General features: G+C 54.9%; 2 protein-coding genes across 2 annotated transcripts in view; both read left to right on the top strand.

The window, feature by feature from the left end:
• LOC106900012 overlaps positions 1-22,731 on the top strand; it is a gene marked incomplete at its 3' end in the record, with an annotated part of 54,632 nt that overhangs the window by 5,795 nt on the left and 26,106 nt on the right. Inside the window, exons 2-6 of the mRNA XM_014961968.1 lie at positions 2,696-2,841; positions 3,000-5,322; positions 7,726-8,030; positions 8,090-10,619; positions 18,474-21,196. Coding sequence (XP_014817454.1) covers positions 2,696-2,841; positions 3,000-5,322; positions 7,726-8,030; positions 8,090-10,619; positions 18,474-21,196 — 8,027 coding nt within the window. The remainder of the gene's footprint in view (positions 1-2,695; positions 2,842-2,999; positions 5,323-7,725; positions 8,031-8,089; positions 10,620-18,473; positions 21,197-22,731) is intronic.
• LOC106900013 (protocadherin gamma-B5-like) lies at positions 2,821-5,368 on the top strand. The gene has a single exon (XM_014961969.1). It carries the CDS (start codon positions 2,836-2,838, stop codon positions 5,356-5,358), a length of 2,523 nt encoding a protein of 840 aa, XP_014817455.1. The 5' UTR covers positions 2,821-2,835; the 3' UTR covers positions 5,359-5,368.

The raw sequence follows: 22,731 nt of genomic DNA, 5'->3' as shown, positions 1-22,731 counted from the left end.
TTAGACTCTTGATGGTTTTCCTTTCTGAAGTGAACTGAGCAGAGAAATATAATTTTCTTCTTAGGATGAAGATGTGAAGATATGTATGTGAATTCTATGTTCAATGGCAACCTGGCTTGTATCAGGAATAGCGTGGCCAGCAGGAATAGGGAAGTCATCGTGCCTCTGTACTGGGCACTGGTGAGGCCTCACCTTGAGTACTGTGTTCAGTTCTGGGCCCCTCACTACAGGAAGGACATGGAAGTGCTGGAGCATATCCAGAGGAGAGCCACCAAGCTGGTGAGGGTCTAGAGAACAAGTCATATGAGGAGAGGCTGAGGGAACTGGGCATGTTTAGTTTGGAGAAGAGGAGGCTGAGGGGATACCTCATTGCCCTCTACAACTACCTGACAGGAGGTTGTAGAGAGGTGGGGGTTGGCCTCCCAAGTGAATAATGACAGGAGCAGAGGAAATGATCTAAAGTTGCGTCAGGGGAGGTTTAGATTAGGTATTAGGAAGAATGACTTTCCTGAGAGGGGGGTGAGGCACTGGAACAGCCTGCCCAGGGAGGTGGTGGAGGTTTATAAGAAATATAAGAAATGTTTGTTTGCTTTTGGGGTGGGTGGTTTGGTTTTGCTTGGTTTGGTTTTGTTTTGTTTTGTCCAGGTGTGGAACTGGGCCTCATTGTGGCTGGTAACCCTTAAAACATTGAAATAGCTTTTATAGTTGCTGGGTTGGAGAAGTAGTTTCCATCCAAACCTTGAAAGTGTACAGCTGCCAAGACAAAGCTGAGCGCTGTTTCTTTTCATGCCTGGTGCCAAGGCCTGTGCCTTGTTTTTTGTTATTCTGGTTTCCTTGCCCTGAAATGCAATGATAGTCCTCCACCACTAAAGTGTTTGTGCAACATCTGTGCACACAGAACAATGATGCATGAGTAGAACAGCTTATAATTCTTGTGTGAAAGTTCTTTTATCCATCTGTGTCTCCCTGTAACATTGTGATGTAGAATTTCTTCATATTTGGATTTACACTTTCTTTGGGACCTTTGTTTTCTGGAAGGTTGCGGTTCACTTCCCAGTGAGTTTCTCTGAAAACACTTTATCTTCTAGTGCCCATTGCCTTGTTTGTCTGGTTTATAGTTTGGGTTTTTTTTCTTATCTTTGTTTCCTATGTATGTAGGTTTATTTGGAATTATCAGCATGGCTTCATCTAGCAATGTGTCACGTGTTAGTGCCTCTTGCTCATGCTACAGTGAGTATGAAAGGCAGGAGAATGGAGGGTGTCTTTGTCTTCTGTTGTTGCTGGGAGAAAAAGATGTAAACATGACCTTAGTAGAAGTTGCATCTCTGTGGAACAGTGTGTGTGATAAAAGAGGGGAGGAGATTGCACCTAACCGGCTAGTTTCATGACGTAGTCTCTGCTGTGTGATCACTCCTCTTTTATTTTAGGCATTTCTCATTCTTAAGCTTTAGAATAATTCTGTTTCTTCTCAGAATGGTTGTGAGCAGATAAAAGTACTTCCCTTCTTGGTGTGCTCATAGTGTATTATCCTTTCATGAGATGTTTTTGCCAATTACGAGGGGGGTCAGACTCAAACCTGCCAGCTGTGTAGGGTTGTAAAGAAGAGAGGTGAGCTCTGAAGGAGTTGAGGTTCTTCAGCCTGGAGAACAGAAGGCTTTGGGGAAACTTTATTATGCCTTTTCAATACATAAAGGGGACTAATAAGAAAGATGGAGAGAGCCTTTTTCCCATGGCCAGCTGGGACAGGAAAAGGGGCAACAGTTTTAAATTGAAAGAGGGTAGATTTTGATTGGACTTAAAGAAGATTTTTTTTTTTTCTTTTAAAGAGAATGCTGAGACACTGGAGCAGGTGGCCTAGAGAACTTGTGGATGTGCCAACAGTGGAAGGGTTCAAGGTCAGGTTGGAGGGGGTTTATGCAATGTGATGTAGCGAAGGCTGTCACAGGCCATGGCAGAAGAGTGAACTAGATGATCATTAAAGGTCCCATTCAATACAAACCATTCTATGGTTCTATGAAAGATGTGACATGACTTTGCACTTTCCCATTGTCATGCTCTCAAGTATGGAGATGTAAAAGAAGGAAATTTTGTGAAACAGTAGTGTGAAAAAAAAAATGAACGTTGTTCTGCTACCTTAGCATAGAGCTATACACACCATATAATTATTCCAGTGTATTTGTTCTTCTACCTAAAAGAAAAATCAACAGTGTGACAAACGTCAGAGCTACATGAGCAAAAGGAAGAAATGCAGGGAAACCCTTGGCAGACTCCACATGAAAGGACTGAAAAGACATTTGCACCATACTTTTTCTCATTACTTATTTCTTATTGGAACATCATTGTTTCCTTCTGGCTATTCTTGCCATATAAGGAAGACAGATTTGAAAATACCTGAAGGAGTAATAAAATCTCCAATTGTCTTTCCAAGCTATAACATCGTTTCTTCCTCTATTACTTTTCTCTGGACAAAACAAGCAGTTGTGTTGTTTTATTTATTGTACTGCCACAAATATTTCCTACCGACGACTGACATTGAAAGAGATGACCTAAAAGTACGCGACAGCGCACCTCACTTTTAAAAGCCTTTGGAGTTTCAGCAAAATAGTGCCCCTGCGCTTACTGATTCTGATAAAAGAGAGACCCCAAAGCTGGGGGCAGCCAGTAAACACCGGCCGAAAGCCCGGACCCCCGGCAGCGCGGTCACCGGCCGCCTGCAGTATCGTGGCGGCGCCTCCGGGTGCCGCTGTTGGCCGACGGGGAGCGGCGCTGGAGCCGCAGCCGCAGCCGGAGCCGGCGCAGCGTCAGGAGGGAGGAGCGCGGCGAGCGCTGGCGAGAATGGCGGTCGGTGAGAGGCAGCGGGAGAGTGGGAGCCGGCGGCGAGCAGGCGGGCGAGTGCTGGTGCTGCTGCTGGGCGCTTTGCTGCTGGGCTTGTGCTGCCGGGCGGCGGCGGCGGCGGCGTCGGAGCGGATCCGCTACGCCATCCCCGAGGAGCTGGGCAGAGGGTCGCTGGTGGGGCCGCTGGCGCGGGACCTGGGGCTGAGCCCGGCGGAGCTGCCGGCGCGCAAGCTGCGTCTCAGCGCGGAGAAGCAATACTTCGGCGTGAGCGGGGAGAGCGGGAACCTGTACGTGAGCGAGAGGCTGGACCGGGAGGAGATGTGCGGCGAGTCGGCGTCCTGCTCCGTCAGCTTCGAGGCGCTGGTGCAGAACCCGCTCAACGTTTTCCACGTCGAGGTGGCCATCCAGGACGTCAACGACAACGCGCCGACCTTCAGCAAGGCTGCTCTCGACCTCGAGATCACAGAGTTGACGCTCCCTGGTGCTCGTTTTCCGCTGGAGATGGCCCGAGACGCGGACGTGGGCAGCAACTCTCTGCTGACGTACCAGCTCACTGGCAACCCGGCCTTCACTCTGGACGTCAAGGAGAGCCCGGATGGAAGCAAGAGACCGGAATTAGTGCTGGAGAGAGAGCTGGACCGGGAGAAGCAGAGCTCCTTTGAGCTAGTGCTGACGGCGGTGGATGGCGGGGATCCCGTGAGGTCGGGGACTGTCCAGATTCGCGTCAACGTGACGGACGCCAACGACAACGCGCCCGTGTTCGGCAAAAGCCTCTACGAGGCCCAAGTGCGTGAGAACGTGCCGGCGGGGTCGCTGGTGCTGCAGGTGCGAGCCACGGATGCGGACGCGGGCTCCAACGGGCGGGTCTCGTACTCCTTCGGCAACGTCCCGGACGACGTCCGCGCCTTGTTCAGTGTCGAGAGCGAGAGCGGCGAGGTGAGGACGGCGGGACCGCTGGATTTCGAGGAGAAGAATCAATACAGCTTCGGGCTGGAGGCGAGGGACGGCGGCGGACTCACGGCTCACTGCAAGGTGCAGATCGACATCATCGACGAGAACGACAACGCGCCCGAGATCACGGTGTTGTCGGTGTCGAGCCCGGTGCCCGAGGACGCGCCCGCCGGCACCGTGGTGGCCCTGCTGAAAGTGCGGGACCGGGACTCCGGGGAGAACGGTCAGGTGTGGTGCGAGCTGTCGGGCGAGGCGCCGCTGTCGATCGTGGCGTCGTCGGGCGGGTCGTACAAGGTGGTGACGGCGAGCGCGCTGGACCGTGAGCAGGCGTCCGAGCACCGCGTGACGGTGGTGGCCAGGGACCGGGGCAGCCCGCCGCTGTGGAGCCGCGCGTCGCTGGTGCTGGAGGTGTCGGACGTGAACGACAACGCGCCGGTGTTCGAGGAGGCGGCCTACAGCGCGTACGTGGCGGAGAACAACGCGGCGGGCGCGTCGGTGGTGCGCGTGCAGGCGCGGGACGCGGACGCGGGCGCCAACGGCCGCGTGAGCTACTGGCTGGCGGGCGGCAGCGCGGGCGCGGCGGCGTACGTGTCGGTGGAGGCGCGGAGCGGCGCGGTGTACGCGCAGCGCTCCTTCGACTACGAGCAGTGCCGCGAGTTCTCGGTGGCGGTGCGGGCGCAGGACGGCGGGGCGCCGGCGCGGAGCTCCACGGCCACGGTGCGCGTCTTCGTGCTGGACCGCAACGACAACGCGCCGCGCGTGCTCTGGCCGGCGCCGGGAGACGCGGCGGCGGCGTCGGGGGCGTCGGGATCGTCATCGCCGTCGGGGCCGTTCGAGGTGGTGCCGCGCTCTGCCGAGGCCGGGTACCTGGTGGCCAAGGTGGTGGCGGTGGACGCGGACGCGGGGCGCAACGCGTGGCTGTCGTACGAGCTGGTGCAGGCGTCGGAGCCGGCGCTGTTCCGCGTGGGGCTGCACAGCGGCGAGGTGCGGACGGCGCGGGCCGTGTCGGAGAGGGACGCGGCGAAGCAGCGGCTGGTGGCCGTGGTGAAGGACCACGGGCAGCCGGCGCTGTCGGCCACGGCCACGCTGCACGTGGTGCTGGCCGAGAGCTTGCAGGAGGCGCTGCCGGAGCTGAGCGAGCGGGCGGCGGGCGCCGACTCGCCGGCCGAGCTGCAGTTCTACCTGGTGCTGGCGCTGGCGCTCCTCTCCGCCCTCTTCCTGCTCAGCGTGGCGCTGGCCGTGCTGGCGCGGCTGCGCCGGGCCGGGCCGCCCGCCGTCCTGCGCTGCCTGGGCGCGCAGCGCTTCTCCGTGGCCGGCGCCGCCTTCCCGGCCGACTTCTGCGAGGGCACCTTGCCCTACTCCTACAACCTGTGCGTGGCGCCGGGACGCGCCCTCGCCCAGCCCGCTTGGCCCTCGCCGCCGCCTCTGCCCGTCGTGCCCGCGGAGGATCTGCTGGGCGCGGAGCCCTGCGGGAAGCCGAGCCCGAGCATCAGCGCCGGCGCGGGAGAGCCGCCCGCCGACCCCGACGCCCCGCAGGTCTGTAAGCCCGCGCGCTCTCCCTCTTTTCCCTGAGCTGTGCTCAACCTCCCTCCCTATTTGCCTGGGGTTCTACCGGTTGTTGTGGATGGGGAGTGATGGTTCGCGTGTGCATGAATGAAAGAGGGATCGGGGTAACTTCCTTTCCATTCCGAAAGGGCTGTTTGCCGCCATAACTTTGCCCCGCAGGTCTGTAAGCCCGCGCGCTCTCCCTCTTTTCCCTGAGCTGTGCTCAACCTCCCTCTCGATTGCCCTGGGTTTTCGCCGGTTGTTGTGGATGGGGAGTGATGGCCCGTGTGTGCATGAATGGATGTAGGATTGGGGTAATATTTTTCCATTCCGAACCGCCTTTTTGCCGCGAACTCCTTGGCTGTATCGGTTGTCAGTAGGTCTGGTTCACCGGAGAGGTTTTGACTCCGACTATTTTGTTGCCTAAAATCGTTAAGTTACTAATAGTTAGGGCCGATCCTTACTGTGTCGAATGAGATCCGCTGACACTGCATGAGCGCTTCGGAAGTAGTACTTGCAGTTGGAGTCATTTCCTTTCTGATCAACCTTTTCTGCAAACTGTGTTCTTGGACCTGCTTGATGGACAGTCTCGACCTCGTTGCTTAATGTTTTTTCGGTATTGGGCTCTCAAAGGAAACCCATGTGTATCTCCGTGGATGGAAGAGAGAATGCATCTTCGACTCTAGTTAGAGTCGCTTATCACCCATCCAGTGGATGGAGAGTGATGGTCCACGTGTGCATGAATGAATGAAAGATCGGGGTAATTCCCATTCAGAGCACGCCGTTAGCAGCCTCACTCCTTTGTTGCTCGCTGTTCAGGGGTTTAGGTTCAGCAGAGGTATTTTTTCCATAACTCTCATTTCGCGTAAATTCGTATGAGTCAGTAACGGTGAAGGCGAATCCTCATTGTGTAGAAGTAGTTTTGCTGCTTTTGTATGGCAGAGTCGGGATTGGCGAGTTGGAAGTGTTTCCTTTCTGATTGACTTTTTCCCTAAACTCTGTACTTGGGCCTCTTTGGCCGGTCACAAACACGTTAGTTAATGCTTTTTCGATATTGGACTCCAAATGGAAAAGTGCATGTGGCTCCATGGATGGAGAAGAGAAAGATTCTTCTTCCCTAATGATATGAGAGGGGAAACCGTTTGGGAAACGATGTTGCAAATATTGCATCAGGAGTTGGACGGGTGAGCTTTTTCTGGGGGGAGTGCTGATTCGTGTCTCTGTAAGAGAACGAACAGCATATTCCCCTTCCACTCATAGCAGGAACCCAGTGGCGGCAGTTCTTGGTTCTTCAGTAGTCACAGGTTCAGGTGAGATGTTTTGAATACAATTCTTTAGTGAGTTAGCAACAGTGAAGGCAGCAAACTAATGATTCTTCAGGACGGAAAATGTAGTCTCTTAGTGTCCGTGTGGCTCCAGCAATGGAGAATTTTCTGGTTGATACTCCTCGCTGTTACAGAATGTTCTCCCTCTACTGCTGTGTGTCGTCTATCCCATTGGAGGAAGAGTGCTGCAAAAATGGCAGCATTAATGGGATGGATGAATTTTATCCAGGAACGATTTATCCGAACTCCTTGTGCTGTTATTGGTCATTTTTCTCTTCCATCCTTTAAGGAAAGTTTACCCTTTCCTTATCTGTCTTTCATTCAAACGTGGAGGTGTAGAATGAGATCTCAAGAAGACAAAAAATAACTGTGTTTAGTATTTCAGAGCCTGTCTTTTTTTCTCTTCCAAACCTGCCTACTCGGGTTGACAGGGAAACACTACATTGAGGAATTGGGTCTCTCAGACATTTTTTTAAACAGTTTGTTGAGTCCTTGTTTACTCAGCCTGAGGACATATGTAAAGCAAAAAGGAAATAGTAAAGTGACAGCTATTTGGCACTTGAATCAAGTCCTCGGTCGACATAATTAAGGGTGTGCGGCCGTACTTGTCTTCTGAAGTCCTGCAGTATTAGGTTGAAAAGGGATCTACAGATCACTGTTCTCCACTTAAAGGTGGATCTTCATTGTTACTTTGTTGCATTGGTCGGGATGTGGGGAATTAATGTGGCTGTACGAAGCCCCTTTGATCTGCAGAAAGGGTGAAGGACAATAAATTAAAGCACGATATGCTTTAACATATCGAATGTCTGTCATACATACATATTTGACTACATTCAAGCACCACTGCTACAAAAAGCTGCGCAATTCGCTGTAGAGATTGTTCTGTCGGACGAATGGGACAAGGCTTGAAATATTCGACATGTCGTATTAAAACTGCTTAATAAAAGTGATATATCGTCATTACCAAAGCATTTTTCCCGTGCGGTAGAAATAACACACAATCGGAAGGCGTAGTTGAGTATGACCATCTAAAGGATCAAAGGAGAGATCTTCTGGAGAAAAAGCATAGGAGGAGATCAGCGGAGGCCGGGAAGCGCTGTCTCCGTGGCGAGTGTCCCGTCGGCGCGAGGTGCCCGTGGGAAAGGCGGGCGGGCAGCGGCGGGCAGCGCTCGGTGGCTGCAGTGCCGGGAGGAGGCTGCGGGCGCCGCTGTTGACCGAGGAGGAGCGAGAGGAAGGCCGGAGCGCTGCAGGCAGCCCCGCCCGCTGCGGCCCGGCTCGATCGCTCGCCCGATCGCTGGCTGGCTGGTTTGCTGGGCGGGCGAGCGTTCTGCGATCGTCCCCGCGGTGCGGAGCCGTGGTGCAGCGAGGCGGAGGGTGCGGCGGCAGCGGCCGGGAGCGGCGAGACGGTGACGGAGCCGAAGCCGGATCGGTAGCCGGATCGGGAGGCGGAAGAGCGGTCGGCGGTGTTGCGGTGCCGGCGGTGGGGCGGCGGAGATGTGGTCGGCGGGGAGGCGGTGGGTCCGGCGGGAGCGAGCCCTGCTGTGGTGCGTCCTGTTGGCGGCGTGGGAGGCGGCGTGGGGTCAGCTGCGCTACTCGATTCCCGAGGAGATGCCGAAGGGCTCGTTCGTGGGCGACGTGGCCAAGGACATGGGACTAGAGCTGTCAGCTCTCCAAGACGGCGGCGTCCACCTCCTGGACAAAGGTAGGACGCAGTATTTCTCTCTGCACGGGAAGACGGGACATTTAGTGACGGCGGAGAGGATAGACAGAGAGCAGCTGTGCCGGCTGGTGGAGAAATGCGTGCTGCGCTGTGAGGTGATCGTGGATGGGGAAATGACGGTTTATGATATAGAGGTGGAAATCACGGATATTAACGACAACGCCCCCAGCTTCAAGGAAACAGAGGTGGAAGAGAGAATAAGCGAGATGACAGCGCCGGGGTCGCGGTTTCCCTTGACCAGGGCTCAGGACCCGGACGTGGGTCGGAATTCCCTGCAGAGCTACGAGCTGAGCGGCGACGAGCACTTCTCGCTGGCCGTGCAGGCGGGCCCCGGCGGGGAGCAGCGTCCCGAGCTGGTGCTGGCGAAGGCGCTGGACCGGGAGGAGGCGGCGTTTCACGAGCTGGTGCTGAGGGCGAGCGACGGCGGAGAGCCGCGGCGGACGGGCACGGCGCGCATCCGCGTGTCGGTGCTGGACGCCAACGACAACGCGCCCGCGTTCAGCCAGGCGGAGTACACGGTGCGTGTGGCGGAGGACGTGCCCGTGGGCTCCGTCCTCGTCACCGTCACGGCCACCGACGCCGACGAGGGAGTGAACGGGGACGTTAAATACTCTTTGAATAAAGTGACAGACCTGGTATCAGATTTTTTCCAGCTGGACGCTAAGACAGGAGCAATGACTTTAATGAGAAGCCTGGACTTCGAAGAAGGCAACTCGTACGAACTGGAGGTGCAGGCACGGGACGGCGGAGGCCTTTTCGACACGGCGAAAGTCGTGATCACTGTGACAGACGTCAACGACAACGTGCCCGAACTGATAGTGTCTTCTGCCCTGAAAGCGATCTCTGAGGACGCCCCGCCGGGGACGGTGGTGGCCCTGCTGCACGTCCAGGACCCGGACTCGGGGGCCAACGGGCAGGTGACCTGCTCGCTGGACGGGGGCGTCCCGTTCCGGCTGCAGAGCTCGCGGGGCAGCTACTACAGCGTGGTGACGGCGCGGGAGCTGGACCGCGAGGAGGTGTCGGAGTACAACGTGACGGTGCGGGCGGCGGACGGCGGGTCGCCGCCGCTGCGGAGCAGCGCGGTGCTGGCTCTGCGGGTGCTGGACGTGAACGACAACGCGCCGGTGTTCGCGGAGGCGCGGTACAGCGCGCGGGTGCCCGAGAACAACGCGGCGGGCGCGCTGCTGCTGAGGGTGCGGGCGCGGGACGCGGACTGGGGCGCGAACGCGCGCGTGCGGTACCGGCTGTGGGAGGGGCGGGTGCGGGGCGCGCCGCTGTCGTCGTACGTGTCGGTGCAGGCGGAGACGGGCGCGCTGTACGCGCTGCGCTCCTTCGACTACGAGGAGGTGCGCGAGGTGGGGCTGTGGGTGGGGGCGGAGGACGGCGGCGCGCCGGCGCTGAGCAGCAACGTGTCGGTGCGGCTGGAGATCGTGGACGAGAACGACAACGCGCCGCAGGTGCTGTACCCGCCGCCGGCGCCAGCGGGCTCGGGCTCGGGCTCGGGCTGGGGCTCGGTGTCGGGGTGGGGGTCGGGCGTGGAGCTGTGGCCGCGGTCGGCGGAGCCCGGGTCGCTGGTGGCCAAGGTGGTGGCGGTGGACGCGGACGCGGGTCAGAACGCGTGGCTGTCGTACGAGCTGGCCAAGGCGACGGAGCCGGGTCTGTTCCGCGTGGGGCTGCACAGCGGCGAGGTGCGGACGGCGCGGTTGCCGCTGGCCCGCGACGCGGCGCGGCAGAGCCTGGTGGTGGTGGTGAAGGACCACGGGCGGCCGGCGCTGTCGGCCACGGCCACGCTGAGGGTGGTGCTGGGCGAGAGCGTGGCCGAGCTGCTGTCGGAGCTGGGCAGCGCGGCGGCGGCGGCGCCGGGCGAGCCGGGCGGCAGCCTGACGCGCTGGCTGGTGCTGGCCGTGGCGGCCGTCTCCTGCCTCTTCCTCGCCTTCCTGCTGCTGCTGCTGGCGCTGCGCCTGCGCCGCTGGCGCCGCTCGCAGCTGCCGGCGGCGGGCAGCGGCGCCTTGCGCGGCGTCCCGGCCTCGCACTTCGTGGGCATCGACGGCGTCCGCGCCTTCCTGCGCTCCTACTCGCACGAGGTCTCGCTCACCGCCGACTCGCGCAAGAGCCAGCTGCGCTTCTCGGGCGGCAGCTGCTGCGACACCCTGCCGGCCCGCCCGCCGCCCGACGAGCCCGCGCCGCCGCTGCTCCCCGAGGACGCTGACGGCGCCCGCCGCGACGACCCCGCCGCTCCCCCGGTGAGTTCCTCCCACCCTCGGAATTGCTCAGCCACGCTTCCCTCTCGCGATTCTCTGCCCTTTCCCCTACCTGTGATCTTTGAACGAATGTTTGGGATTATTTAGAAATTGGAAATTTCATTATTAGCATGGTCAGACATCTTCCTGACAGCACTTGTGCTCGAGTAGGATGAGATTGTCTTGAAACAGGCTGTATATTGCCCCATCTGTAACTCAGCTGCTCACGGTCACTGCCGTTCTCAGCATTTCTGTTTCTCCATGACAATGAAGGAAGCAAGGAAATGTCTTTGTCTTCGTGTATGGTTTCATGTTTTTGCACAGTGTGGAGGAATGGGATGGGCAAAATCTTATCCCTGTTCCATGCCTGGCTGCTTGTTGTGAAGATGGAAGCGAATCATAGAAAATGTGAGTATTTGCAAAAGTCTCTGGTTTGCTGCATTTGAAAGGCTACTAATGGGAGGTATGTTTAAATTTACTTTTCAGGCTGACTGACTTGAAACTGAGCTGGATGTGTCTTGTCTTGGGAGTACATGCTGTGCTATAGGAAGAATCATATGAAGGTCTAAGGGGAACGATTGAAGGTGTTGGGAGAAATGGAAGGAGAGGGTTTCTGGCCCTGTGCCTGTGTTTTCTGTCCCAGCCTCTCCTCCAGGACCCCTTCCCTATTACTCTGAGACTCTTGATGTTTCTTCTATGAAGCTGTGAGCACAAGGTTGTATCTTCCTTCTCAGTACAGAGATGTGACAATATACATGTGAGAAATTTGTGGTGCGATAATGTTCATGTTGAAGAGAAATTGTCTGGGCCACTGGTCCTTTCTTGTCATGTGCTTTCAAACTACATGGCTTAAAGAACACCTTACCAGTCTTGAAGGGTGGGAGGTGAGAATCGTGGGAGCTGTGTGTGAGACACACAAGAGATATCCTTGCTCCTTTCCCTGTTCAGTGTCCAGCTGTAGCATCATGCAATGTGAGATTCATTTCCCAAAGAAATGTGACTGGAGGACATGTGATTCCCGCAGTGTTGGGAGCCCTGGGAGGTTCTGCCTCTAGTTTTGCTGGTGGTCATCAGTTCTTACCTAACTCTGCATTGTGTACTTGTGTCAAGCACTGTAATGGGAGCTTTGGGAAGAGCAAACTGTGTAATTGCTACCCTCTAAATACCTGAATTATCTACGGACTGTAACCGACATAATCTGGAAGGGTGTGTTGTGATCCCTTGCTTTCTACAGGTGTTCACTTCTTGCATTACTCATTTGCATGATCTGAAGCTGGGCTTTTGTATCTGATAATGTGTGGAAGATCTCACCTCTTACAGTTGTCTGACTGTCCCATACATGCCTTTCATGTCAACAGCTGTCAGGAGATAGACTTCCATGGGCATGTTTCCTTAAAATGTTAACTGGACAAGTGCTCTTGTTTGTCATATGCACATGGTGAGAAGTCAAGTGTTACCTATGGGAAAGAGAAGTGGTTGGTGCAACTTTTCCTTGGGTGGAGTCTGCCTGTAACTGTATTAATGCCCAGGGTTCCTTGCTGGCCTACCTGAGTCTGAAGGTGTAGAAGGATGATGCTGTCTTTGCGGTGATACTTTGATGACTGGGTCTGTATTGGAGCTGCATATCCCTTATGCCCTTGAGAATGTTGGATGTTCCTTCAAATTAATGTGATGATTAGAGAAATCTCTGCATATATCCATGTGGGATCCTTGTTCTTTCAATGGTGTCTGTCTGCAAAGGCAGCCTTTGTGTTGTGTGATGTTTGGGAAGGGGGAAAATTGTGTCTGTCCAGAGAGAGAGCAAGTGGAAAAGTTCACCATGGTATATATTGAAATGTTTCTCCTAGTTGTTGTATGAGGTCCAGAGCTGAGGTTCCATGCATTTTCCACTTTTCTATTGGGAAAGAAATTCACTTGTGGAATTGTGGCTCTGGTCTTTGGTGTAAGCTACTGTGTGAGCTTCCTGTAGCTTGTTACCAACAAGATACCCTTCTTGTGTTCCTCCTAGAGCTGACATGATCTGAAATACTAAGGTCGCCTTCCTTCACTTCACCACGTTTCCCATTTTTGCCTTGTTTGTTAGAGGATTATTTTTCGGGGTGTGGGGGTGGGTGTGCATGTCTTGAAAGTGACTGTTAGTGGCCCTGTATTTAGGGGCTCCTCCTTTCTGCCTTTCTCAGCCTTTCTATTTCTCCTTGGTATCATGGTGACCTATGGAATGTCTTTGTATTTGCCTAAACATTGATCTTTCTGCACCGCTCAAGGAAGGTCCTGGGCAACAACTTGACCCTTGTCGATGTCTGTCTACCAGTTGTGGAGGTGAAGGAGAATCATCAAAGTTGTGATGATTTGAAAAACTGTCTGGGTGGCTGTGTTTGAAGGGGTACTAACGGTAAATGTGTATTGCTGATTCTCTCTCTTTTATGGTTGACTTATTTGAAAAGGAGCTGATCCTGTCTTGGCTTGACAATAGATGCTATGGCAAGAGCCATACGAGGGTTGGAGGGAGAGCTTAGGAGGGTGATATTGCCCCCTTGCAGATGTTCTCTGACCTAGGTTGTGCTGGAGGACCACTTCCTTTTTACCCTTAGACTCTTGATGTTTCTTCTCTGAAGTGTAGTGAGCAGACAATATGTTTTCCTTCTTAGGATGGTAATGTGAAGTTATCCATGTGAAGTTTGTGGTGCAATAGTGGTACGTGTTGAAGAGAAATGGTGTAGGCAACTAGGCCCTTCATGTCATGTGCTTGTAAATTCTAAGGGTCAAAGAACACCATGCAAGTTGTGAAGGCTTGAAGATAAGAGTCCTGGGAACTCTGTGTGAGGGTAACAAGAGATAATTTTGCTTCTTTCCCCATTCAGTGTCCAGCTGTAGTATCATGTGACTTTCATCTCCTAAAGAAGTTTGGCTAGAAGACAAGTGATTCCAGCTGTTCTGGGAGCCTTTAGAGGTCCTTCCTCTGCTTTTTCAGGCTGTTGTCAATTCTTAACTCACAGTGAATTGTGTATTTATGACAAGCACCAGAATGAGGGCTTTGGGCAGAGCAACCTGTGTCTTTGCTACCTACTAAATACCTGGATTATGAGCCTACTGTGTGTGCCATAATCTAGAAGAGTAAGTTAGGAGCCCTTCCTTTCTGCATGTGCTCACTACTGCCCTTGCTCATTGTGATGATAAAGTGCCTTTACACAAATGCACACAGCATGGGGAAGAAGCAAGAGGAGTTAGAGACGTGCGCACGCCTCCAGGCCTACGATCTTATTGGCATTACCGAGACATGGTGGGATGCCTCTTATGACTGGAGTGTTGGAATGGAGGGTTACAGACTCTTCAGAAAGGACTGGCTGGGCAGATGGTGAAGAGGTGTTGCCCTCTATGTCAGTGACCAGCAGGAGTGTGTGGAGTTCCACCTGAGATGGATGAAGACCCGAAGGAGAGCTTATGGGTGTTGGAATGGAGGGTTACAGACTCTTCAGAAAGGACTGGCTGGGCAGATGGTGAAGAGGTGTTGCCCTCTATGTCAGTGACCAGCAGGAGGGTGTGGAGTTCCACCTGAGATGGATGAAGACCCGAAGGAGAGCTTATGGGTCAGGATTGAAGGGAGCACAGGGGCAGGTGATGTTACAGTAGGAGTCTGCTACAGACCACCAGATCAGAGTGACAGGGAGGATGAGGCCCTCTATAGACAGATAGGAGCAGCATCGCGCTCACACACACCTTGGTCCTCATGGGGGACTTCAACCACCCCGATATCTGTTGGAAGGACAACACAGCAAGGCACAAGAAATCCAGGAAGTTCTTGGAATGTGTTGATGATAACTTTCTTCTTCAAATGATCGAGGAGCCAACGAGGAAAGGAGCTGTGCTGGACCTTTTCCTTACCAACAAGTATGGGCTGGTGGGGAACGTCAAGTTCAAGGGTAGCCTTGGCTGCAACGATCATGAAATAGTAGAATTTAAGATTCATAGGGCAGTGAGGAGGATGTGCAGCATGCTCACTGCCCTGGATTTCAGAGGAGCAGACATTGGTGTCCTGAGAGATCTGATTGGCAGAGTAGCGTGGAAAAAAACTGGAGGGGAAATGGGCCCAAAAAGCTGGTTGGTATTCAAGGATCGCCTCCTCCAAGCTCAGGAGAGGTGCATCCCAAAAAAGAAGAAGTCAGGCAAAATATCCAGCAGGCCTATTAGGCTGAACAAGGAACTGCTGGACATGCTCAGTACCAAAAAGGAGGCCTATAGAGGGTGGAAGCAGGGATGGGTAGATTGGGCAGAATATCGAGAAACTGTCTGAGTGGCCAGGAACCACACCAGGTGAGCAAAAGTCAAGGCAGAACTAAATCTATCCAGGGATGTCAAAAACAATAAGAAAAACTTCTATAGATAATGCCAAGGATAAAGGCAAGACTAGGGAAGTTGTGGACCCTCTCCGGAAGAGAACGGGAGACCTGGCCACTCAGGATATGGATAAGGCTGAGCTACTGAACAACTTTTTTGCCTCAGTCTTCACCGGAAAGGGCTCTAACCGCACTGCCCAAGTCACGGAAGGCAAAACCAGGGGCTCTAAGAATGAAGAACTGCCCACAGTATGAGATCATGTCTCTTTTTTGCCTCAGTCTTCACCGGAAAGGGCTCTAACCGCACTGCCCAAGTCACGGAAGGCAAAACCAGGGGCTCTAAGAATGAAGAACTGCCCACAGTATGAGATCATGTCTGAGACCACCTAAGGAACCTGAAGGTGCATAAGTCCATGGGACCTGATGAAATCCACCCACAGGTCCTGAGGGAGCTGGCAGACAAAGTTACTGAGCAGTTTTCCATCATATTTGAGAAATTGTGGCAATTTGGCAAAGTTCCCACTGACTGAGAAAAGGGGAACATGACCCCCATATTCAATACAGGAAGAAAAGAAGACCTAGAGAATTAGAGGCCAGTCAGTCTCACCTCTGTGCCTGGCAGGATCATGGAGCAGATCCTCCTGGAATCTCTGCTAAGGCACATGGAAAATAAGGACGTGATTTGAGACAGCCAACATGGCTTCACCAAGGGCAAATCATGCCTGACAAATTTTGTGGCCTATTACAATACTGCCACAGACTTGGTGGACAAGGGCAAAGCAACAGACATCATCTACCTGGACTTATGCAAAGCATTTGACACTGTCCCACATGACATCCTGGTCTTAAAATTGGAAAATCATGGATTTGATGGATAGACCATTCAGTGGATAAGGACCTGGCTGGATGGCTGCACTCAAAGAGTTGTGGTCAATGGTTCAATGTCCAAGTGGCGGCCAGTGATGAGTGGTGTTCCTCAGGGGTTGGTATTGGGACCACTGCTATTTAACATCTTTGTCAGAGACATGGGCAGTGGGATAGAGTGCACCCTCAGGAAGTTTGCCGACAACACCAAGCTCAGTGGCATGGTCGACAGGCCGGGTGGAAGGGATGCCATCCAGAGGGACCTGGACAGGCTTGAGAGGTGGGCTTGTGCAAACCACATGAAGTTCAACCAAGCCAAGTGCAGGGTTCTGCACCTGAGACATGGCAATCCCAGGCACAAATACAGGTTTCATGGAGAATGGATGGAGAGCAGCTCTGAGGAGAAGGGCTCAGGAGGGCTCATGGATGAGAAGCTCAACATGAGCCAGCAGAGCTCACTGACACCCCAGACAGCCAGCTGAATACCATGCTGCATGAGGAGAAGTGTGGCCATCAGGTCGAGAGAGGTGATTCTACCCCTCTACTCTGCTCTCGTGAGACCCCACCTGGAGTAGTGTGTCCAGCTCTGGAGTCCTCAACATAGCAAGGCCATGGAACTATTGGAACGGGTCCAGTGGAGGGCCAGGAAGATGATCAGAGGGATGGAGCACCTCTCCTATGAAGATAGGCTGAGAGAGCTGGTGTTGTTCAGCCTGGAGAAGAGAAGGCTACGAGGAGACCTTATAGCAGCCTTCCAATATCTGCAGGGAGCCTACAGGAGAGCTGGTGAGGGACTCTTTGTCAGGAAGTGTAGTGACAGGACAAGGGCTAATGGTTTTAAATTGGAAGAGGGGAGATTTAGATTAGATACCAGAAAGAAATTCTTTACTGTGAGGGTGGTGAGGCACTGGAACAGGTTGCCTAGGGAAGTTGTGGCTGCCCCACCCCTGGAAGTGTTTAAGGCCAGGCTGGATGGAGCTTTGAGCAACCTGCTCTAGCGGAGGTGTCCCTGCCGATGGCAGGGGGGTTGGAACTAGATGATCTTTAAGGTCCCTTCCAACTCCAACCATTCTATGATTCTGTGATTCTATATGATCTGGAAGTGAGCCTTTGTATCTGATAATGTGTGCAGGATCACATCTGTCACATTTTCCTAGCTGTCCTATACATAATGCTCATATTTACAGCTGGAAAGAGAGGGTCTCATTGACATGTTTCCTTAAAATATTAACTCAACAAATGTTCTTGCTTTTCATATACACATGGGGAGAAGCCAAATATTATCCATGGAAAGGAGAAGTTTTCTGTGCAACTTTTCTATACGCGGCCTCTATCTGCAAATTATGAGGATCATTGTCAACAGTGTGAGCTGTGAAGGGTTTGAAGAGAGTCTTGGGGTGCTGTGTGTGAGGAGGTAGCAGTAGAGAAAAGGCACGTGTTTTATAAATTCCTAGGGATCATTCCTGGGCTACATAAAATTTTGGATATTGCACTGCTCAAATTCCAACTGGCCAAGTTGTGGGTTCACCACTTTGTTTCCTGTTGCATGCTATTTCCCATCAATGGCAGTTATTGAGCATAAATGTAACCTTCAGGTTAAGGCTTGAGCAGCATGTATCTTCCAAGTTGCCCAGTGTGCTGAAGTAAGATGATGGTATCCCTGAGGTGATTCTTTGACAACTGGGTCTGTTTTGGAGCTGTGTATCACTTATGTGCTTGAGAAGATTTGATTTTTCTTCCAATTAGTGTGATGAGCAGAGAAATCTCTCTGCACGTGTCCATGTTGTGATCTTTCTTCTCAGTGAGGAGAGGCTGTGCATGCAACTCTTCCTTCAGAGGTGTCTGTTTGCAAAGGTTGTTTTTGTGTTGTCTTATGTGATGTTTGGTCAGGGTGAAAAACTCTGTTCAGAGACAGGGCATGTGAAAAAGTTTGCTGTGGTATAATTTGAAATATCTAAAAATGCAAAGATAGTGTAAAAGTTCAGTTTGTCCTAGTTGTTGTATGAGGCCCACAATTGTGCCCACATGCATTTTCCAGTTTCTCATTGTCCAAGGAATTTACCTTGAAGATCTGTGGATCTAGTCTTTGGCGTGAGGTCCTGTGTGAGCCTCCTGTGGACTTTTTGCCAACTAGATACCCTTCTTGTATTCCTACTTCAACAGAGAGCAGACCCCAGCTGATTAAAGGACTATTCCCTACCATGTGACATCATGCTCACTATACAGAGGTGGCTGAAGAAGTGAGTCAGGGGACACATTTGGAGTTATCGTGTTTGTCTTCAAAAGGAGCCACTAGACATGGTGGAGCCCTGCTTTCCTGGAGAGGGCTGAACATGTCCCTGTCCATCAGAAGTGGTAAATGAATTCCTTGTTTTGCTTTGCTTCTCTGAGCAGCTTTTGCTTTTATTGAAACTGTCTTTATCTCTACCCATGGGTTTTCTTACATTTATTCTTCTGATTCTCCCCCTCAACCCCAACTAGGAAGTGAGCAAGAGGCTGTATGGTCCTAACTGCCAGCTGGGGTCAAATCATGATGATGATACTGACAGCAGGATTCAATGCACCCACAGCAGTTTTGCAGACAACACCAAGCTGTGTGAGAATAATTACTCTCTGAATTCATTTGTGTTGCAGCAAGAAAGTGCACCTGCGGTTCTAGATTCTAAAAAGAACAGAGACCCCAAAGCTGGGGGCAGCCAGTAAACACCGGCCGAAAGCCCGGGCCCCGGCAGCGCGGTCACCGGCCGGCTGCGGTGTCGAGGCGGCGCCTCCGGGTGCCGCTGTTGGCCGACGCGGAGCGGCGCTGGAGCCGCAGCCGCAGCCACAGCCGGCGCCGCGTCAGGAGGGAGGAGCGCGGCGAGCGCTGTCGAGAATGGCGGTCGGTGAGAGGCAGCGGGAGAGTGGGAGCCGGCGGCGAGCAGGCGGGCGAGTGCTGGTGCTGCTGCTGGGCGCTTTGCTGCTGGGCTTGTGCTGCCGGGCGGCGGCTGCGTCGTCGTCGGAGCGGATCCGCTACGCCATCCCCGAGGAGCTGGGCAGAGGGTCGCTGGTGGGGCCGCTGGCGCGGGACCTGGGGCTGAGCCCGGCGGAGCTGCCGGCGCGCAAGCTGCGTCTCAGCGCGGAGAAGCAATACTTCGGCGTGAGCGGGGAGAGCGGGAACCTGTACGTGAGCGAGAGGCTGGACCGGGAGGAGATGTGCGGCGAGTCGGCGTCCTGCTCCGTCAGCTTCGAGGCGCTGGTGCAGAACCCGCTCAACGTTTTCCACGTCGAGGTGGCCATCCAGGACGTCAACGACAACGCGCCGACCTTCAGCAAGGCTGCTCTCGACCTCGAGATCACAGAGTTGACGCTCCCTGGTGCTCGTTTTCCGCTGGAGATGGCCCGAGACGCGGACGTGGGCAGCAACTCTCTGCTGACGTACCAGCTCACTGGCAACCCGGCCTTCACTCTGGACGTCAAGGAGAGCCCGGATGGAAGCAAGAGACCGGAATTAGTGCTGGAGAGAGAGCTGGACCGGGAGAAGCAGAGCTCCTTTGAGCTAGTGCTGACGGCGGTGGATGGCGGGGATCCCGTGAGGTCGGGGACTGTCCAGATTCGCGTCAACGTGACGGACGCCAACGACAACGCGCCCGTGTTCGGCAAAAGCCTCTACGAGGCCCAAGTGCGTGAGAACGTGCCGGCGGGGTCGCTGGTGCTGCAGGTGCGAGCCACGGATGCGGACGCGGGCTCCAACGGGCGGGTCTCGTACTCCTTCGGGAACGTCCCGGACGACGTCCGCGCCTTGTTCAGTGTCGAGAGCGAGAGCGGCGAGGTGAGGACGGCGGGACCGCTGGATTTCGAGGAGAAGAGTCGATACAGCTTCGGGCTGGAGGCGAGGGACGGCGGCGGACTCACGGCTCACTGCAAGGTGCAGATCGACATCATCGACGAGAACGACAACGCGCCCGAGATCACGGTGTTGTCGGTGTCGAGCCCGGTGCCCGAGGACGCGCCCGCCGGCACCGTGGTGGCCCTGCTGAAAGTGCGGGACCGGGACTCCGGGGAGAACGGTCAGGTGTGGTGCGAGCTGTCGGGCGAGGCGCCGCTGTCGATCGTGGCGTCGTCGGGCGGGTCGTACAAGGTGGTGACGGCGAGCGCGCTGGACCGTGAGCAGGCGTCCGAGCACCGCGTGACGGTGGTGGCCAGGGACCGGGGCAGCCCGCCGCTGTGGAGCCGCGCGTCGCTGGTGCTGGAGGTGTCGGACGTGAACGACAACGCGCCGGTGTTCGAGGAGGCGGCCTACAGCGCGTACGTGGCGGAGAACAACGCGGCGGGCGCGTCGGTGGTGCGCGTGCAGGCGCGGGACGCGGACGCGGGCGCCAACGGCCGCGTGAGCTACTGGCTGGCGGGCGGCAGCGCGGGCGCGGCGGCGTACGTGTCGGTGGAGGCGCGGAGCGGCGCGGTGTACGCGCAGCGCTCCTTCGACTACGAGCAGTGCCGCGAGTTCTCGGTGGCGGTGCGGGCGCAGGACGGCGGGGCGCCGGCGCGGAGCTCCACGGCCACGGTGCGCGTCTTCGTGCTGGACCGCAACGACAACGCGCCGCGCGTGCTCTGGCCGGCGCCGGGAGACGCGGCGGCGGCGTCGGGGGCGTCGGGATCGTCGTCGCCGTCGGGGCCGTTCGAGGTGGTGCCGCGCTCTGCCGAGGCCGGGTACCTGGTGGCCAAGGTGGTGGCGGTGGACGCGGACGCGGGGCGCAACGCGTGGCTGTCGTACGAGCTGGTGCAGGCGTCGGAGGCGGCGCTGTTCCGCGTGGGGCTGCACAGCGGCGAGGTGCGGACGGCGCGGGCCGTGTCGGAGAGGGACGCGGCGAAGCAGCGGCTGGTGGCCGTGGTGAAGGACCACGGGCAGCCGGCGCTGTCGGCCACGGCCACGCTGCACGTGGTGCTGGCCGAGAGCTTGCAGGAGGCGCTGCCGGAGCTGAGCGAGCGGGCGGCGGGCGCCGACTCGCCGGCCGAGCTGCAGTTCTACCTGGTGCTGGCGCTGGCGCTCCTCTCCGCCCTCTTCCTGCTCAGCGTGGCGCTGGCCGTGCTGGCGCGGCTGCGCCGGGCCGGGCCGCCCGCCGTCCTGCGCTGCCTGGGCGCGCAGCGCTTCTCCGTGGCCGGCGCCGCCTTCCCGGCCGACTTCTGCGAGGGCACCTTGCCCTACTCCTACAACCTGTGCGTGGCGCCGGGACGCGCCCTCGCCCAGCCCGCTTGGCCCTCGCCGCCGCCTCTGCCCGTCGTGCCCGCGGAGGATCTGCTGGGCGCGGAGCCCTGCGGGAAGCCGAGCCCGAGCATCAGCGCCGGCGCGGGAGAGCCGCCCGCCGACCCCGACGCCCCGCAGGTCTGTAAGCCCGCGCGCTCTCCCTCTTTTCCCTGAGCTGTGCTCAACCTCCCTCCCTATTGCCCTGGGTTTTTCGCCGATTGGTGTGGATTGGGAGTGATGGACCGCGTGTGTTTAGAATTAGATTTGCTGCTTCTGCATGACTCGGGATTGGCACTTGTAGTTGGAGGTGTTTCATTTCTGATCGACTTTTCCCCGAAACTGTGTTCTTGGTCCTCGTTGATACCTGGACATAACACATTGGTTAATGCTTTTTCGATAATAGATTCCAAATGGAAACGCGCGTGTGGCTCCACGATTGAAAAGAGACAGGTTTTTCGTCCCTAGTGACATTCGAGACTATAGTCTCGAACGAACAGAGTATTGCCCTTCCACTCACAGCAGGAATGCATTGACGGCACTTCTTGATTATTCAGCAGCCACAGGTTCAAGTGAGAGGTTTTGACTACAGGTCTCTAATGAGTTAGGGATGGTGAAGGCGGTAAACTAATGATTCTGCAGGACGGAAACTGTAGTGGACCCTTGGTCTCCAAAGAAAAGGTCCGTGTAGCTCCATGAATTGAGATGTTTCTGGTTGATACTCCTCACTGTTACAAGGTTTTGACTACAGGTCTCTAATGAGTTAGGGATGGTGAAGGCGGTAAACTAATGATTCTGCAGGACGGAAACTGTTTAGAATTAGATTTGCTGCTTCTGCATGACTCGGGATTGGCACTTGTAGTTGGAGGTGTTTCATTTCTGATCGACTTTTACCCGAAACTGTGTTCTTGGTCCTCGTTGATACCTGGACATAACACATTGGTTAATGCTTTTTCGATAATAGATTCCAAATGGAAACGCGCGTGTGGCTCCACGATTGAAAAGAGACAGGTTTTTCGTCCCTAGTGACATTCGAGACTATAGTCTCGAACGAACAGAGTATTGCCCTTCCACTCACAGCAGGAATGCATTGACGGCACTTCTTGATTATTCAGCAGCCACAGGTTCAAGTGAGAGGTTTTGACTACAGGTCTCTAATGAGTTAGGGATGGTGAAGGCGGTAAACTAATGATTCTGCAGGACGGAAACTGTAGTGGACCCTTGGTCTCCAAAGAAAAGGTCCGTGTAGCTCCATGAATTGAGATGTTTCTGGTTGATACTCCTCACTGTTACAAAATGTTCTCCCTCTTCTGCTGTGTGTCGTCTAGCCCATTGGAGAAAGAGTGCTGCAGAAATGGCAGCATTATTGGGGTGGATGAATTGTGTTCTATTCCTCATCCATTTGCCCAAGGAGAGATGACAGGGGAATACTAGACCGAGGAACTCGGTCTCTCTGGCACTTTTTGCAACAGTTTGTTGTGTCTGCCTCTTTACAGGTTAAAGGAGTCTAGCCATCACGAAATGTTATGCAAACCGAGAAGGAGATACTCAAAATGACAGCAATGGCACATTTGAATAAAGTCCATTTGCACATTTAGAAAGGCATCGCGTAAAGTTTAAGGGTGTGCAGCTGTACGTGTCTTGTGCCGTCCAACCGATTTGGTTGAAATATGTCCTACCAACATGAAAATTCAAGAAT

Source organism: Calidris pugnax, unplaced genomic scaffold (genome assembly GCF_001431845.1).
Source record: "Calidris pugnax isolate Ruff unplaced genomic scaffold, ASM143184v1 scaffold1010, whole genome shotgun sequence".
NCBI classification, from domain to species: Eukaryota; Metazoa; Chordata; class Aves; order Charadriiformes; family Scolopacidae; genus Calidris; species Calidris pugnax.
This window is presented reverse-complemented; position numbering and strand designations above follow the sequence as displayed.

Bases quoted from the DNA above. Each gene is read 5' to 3' on its own strand.
- LOC106900013 (XM_014961969.1), top strand. From the start codon at position 2,836: ATGGCGGTCGGTGAGAGGCAGCGGGAGAGTGGGAGCCGGCGGCGAGCA.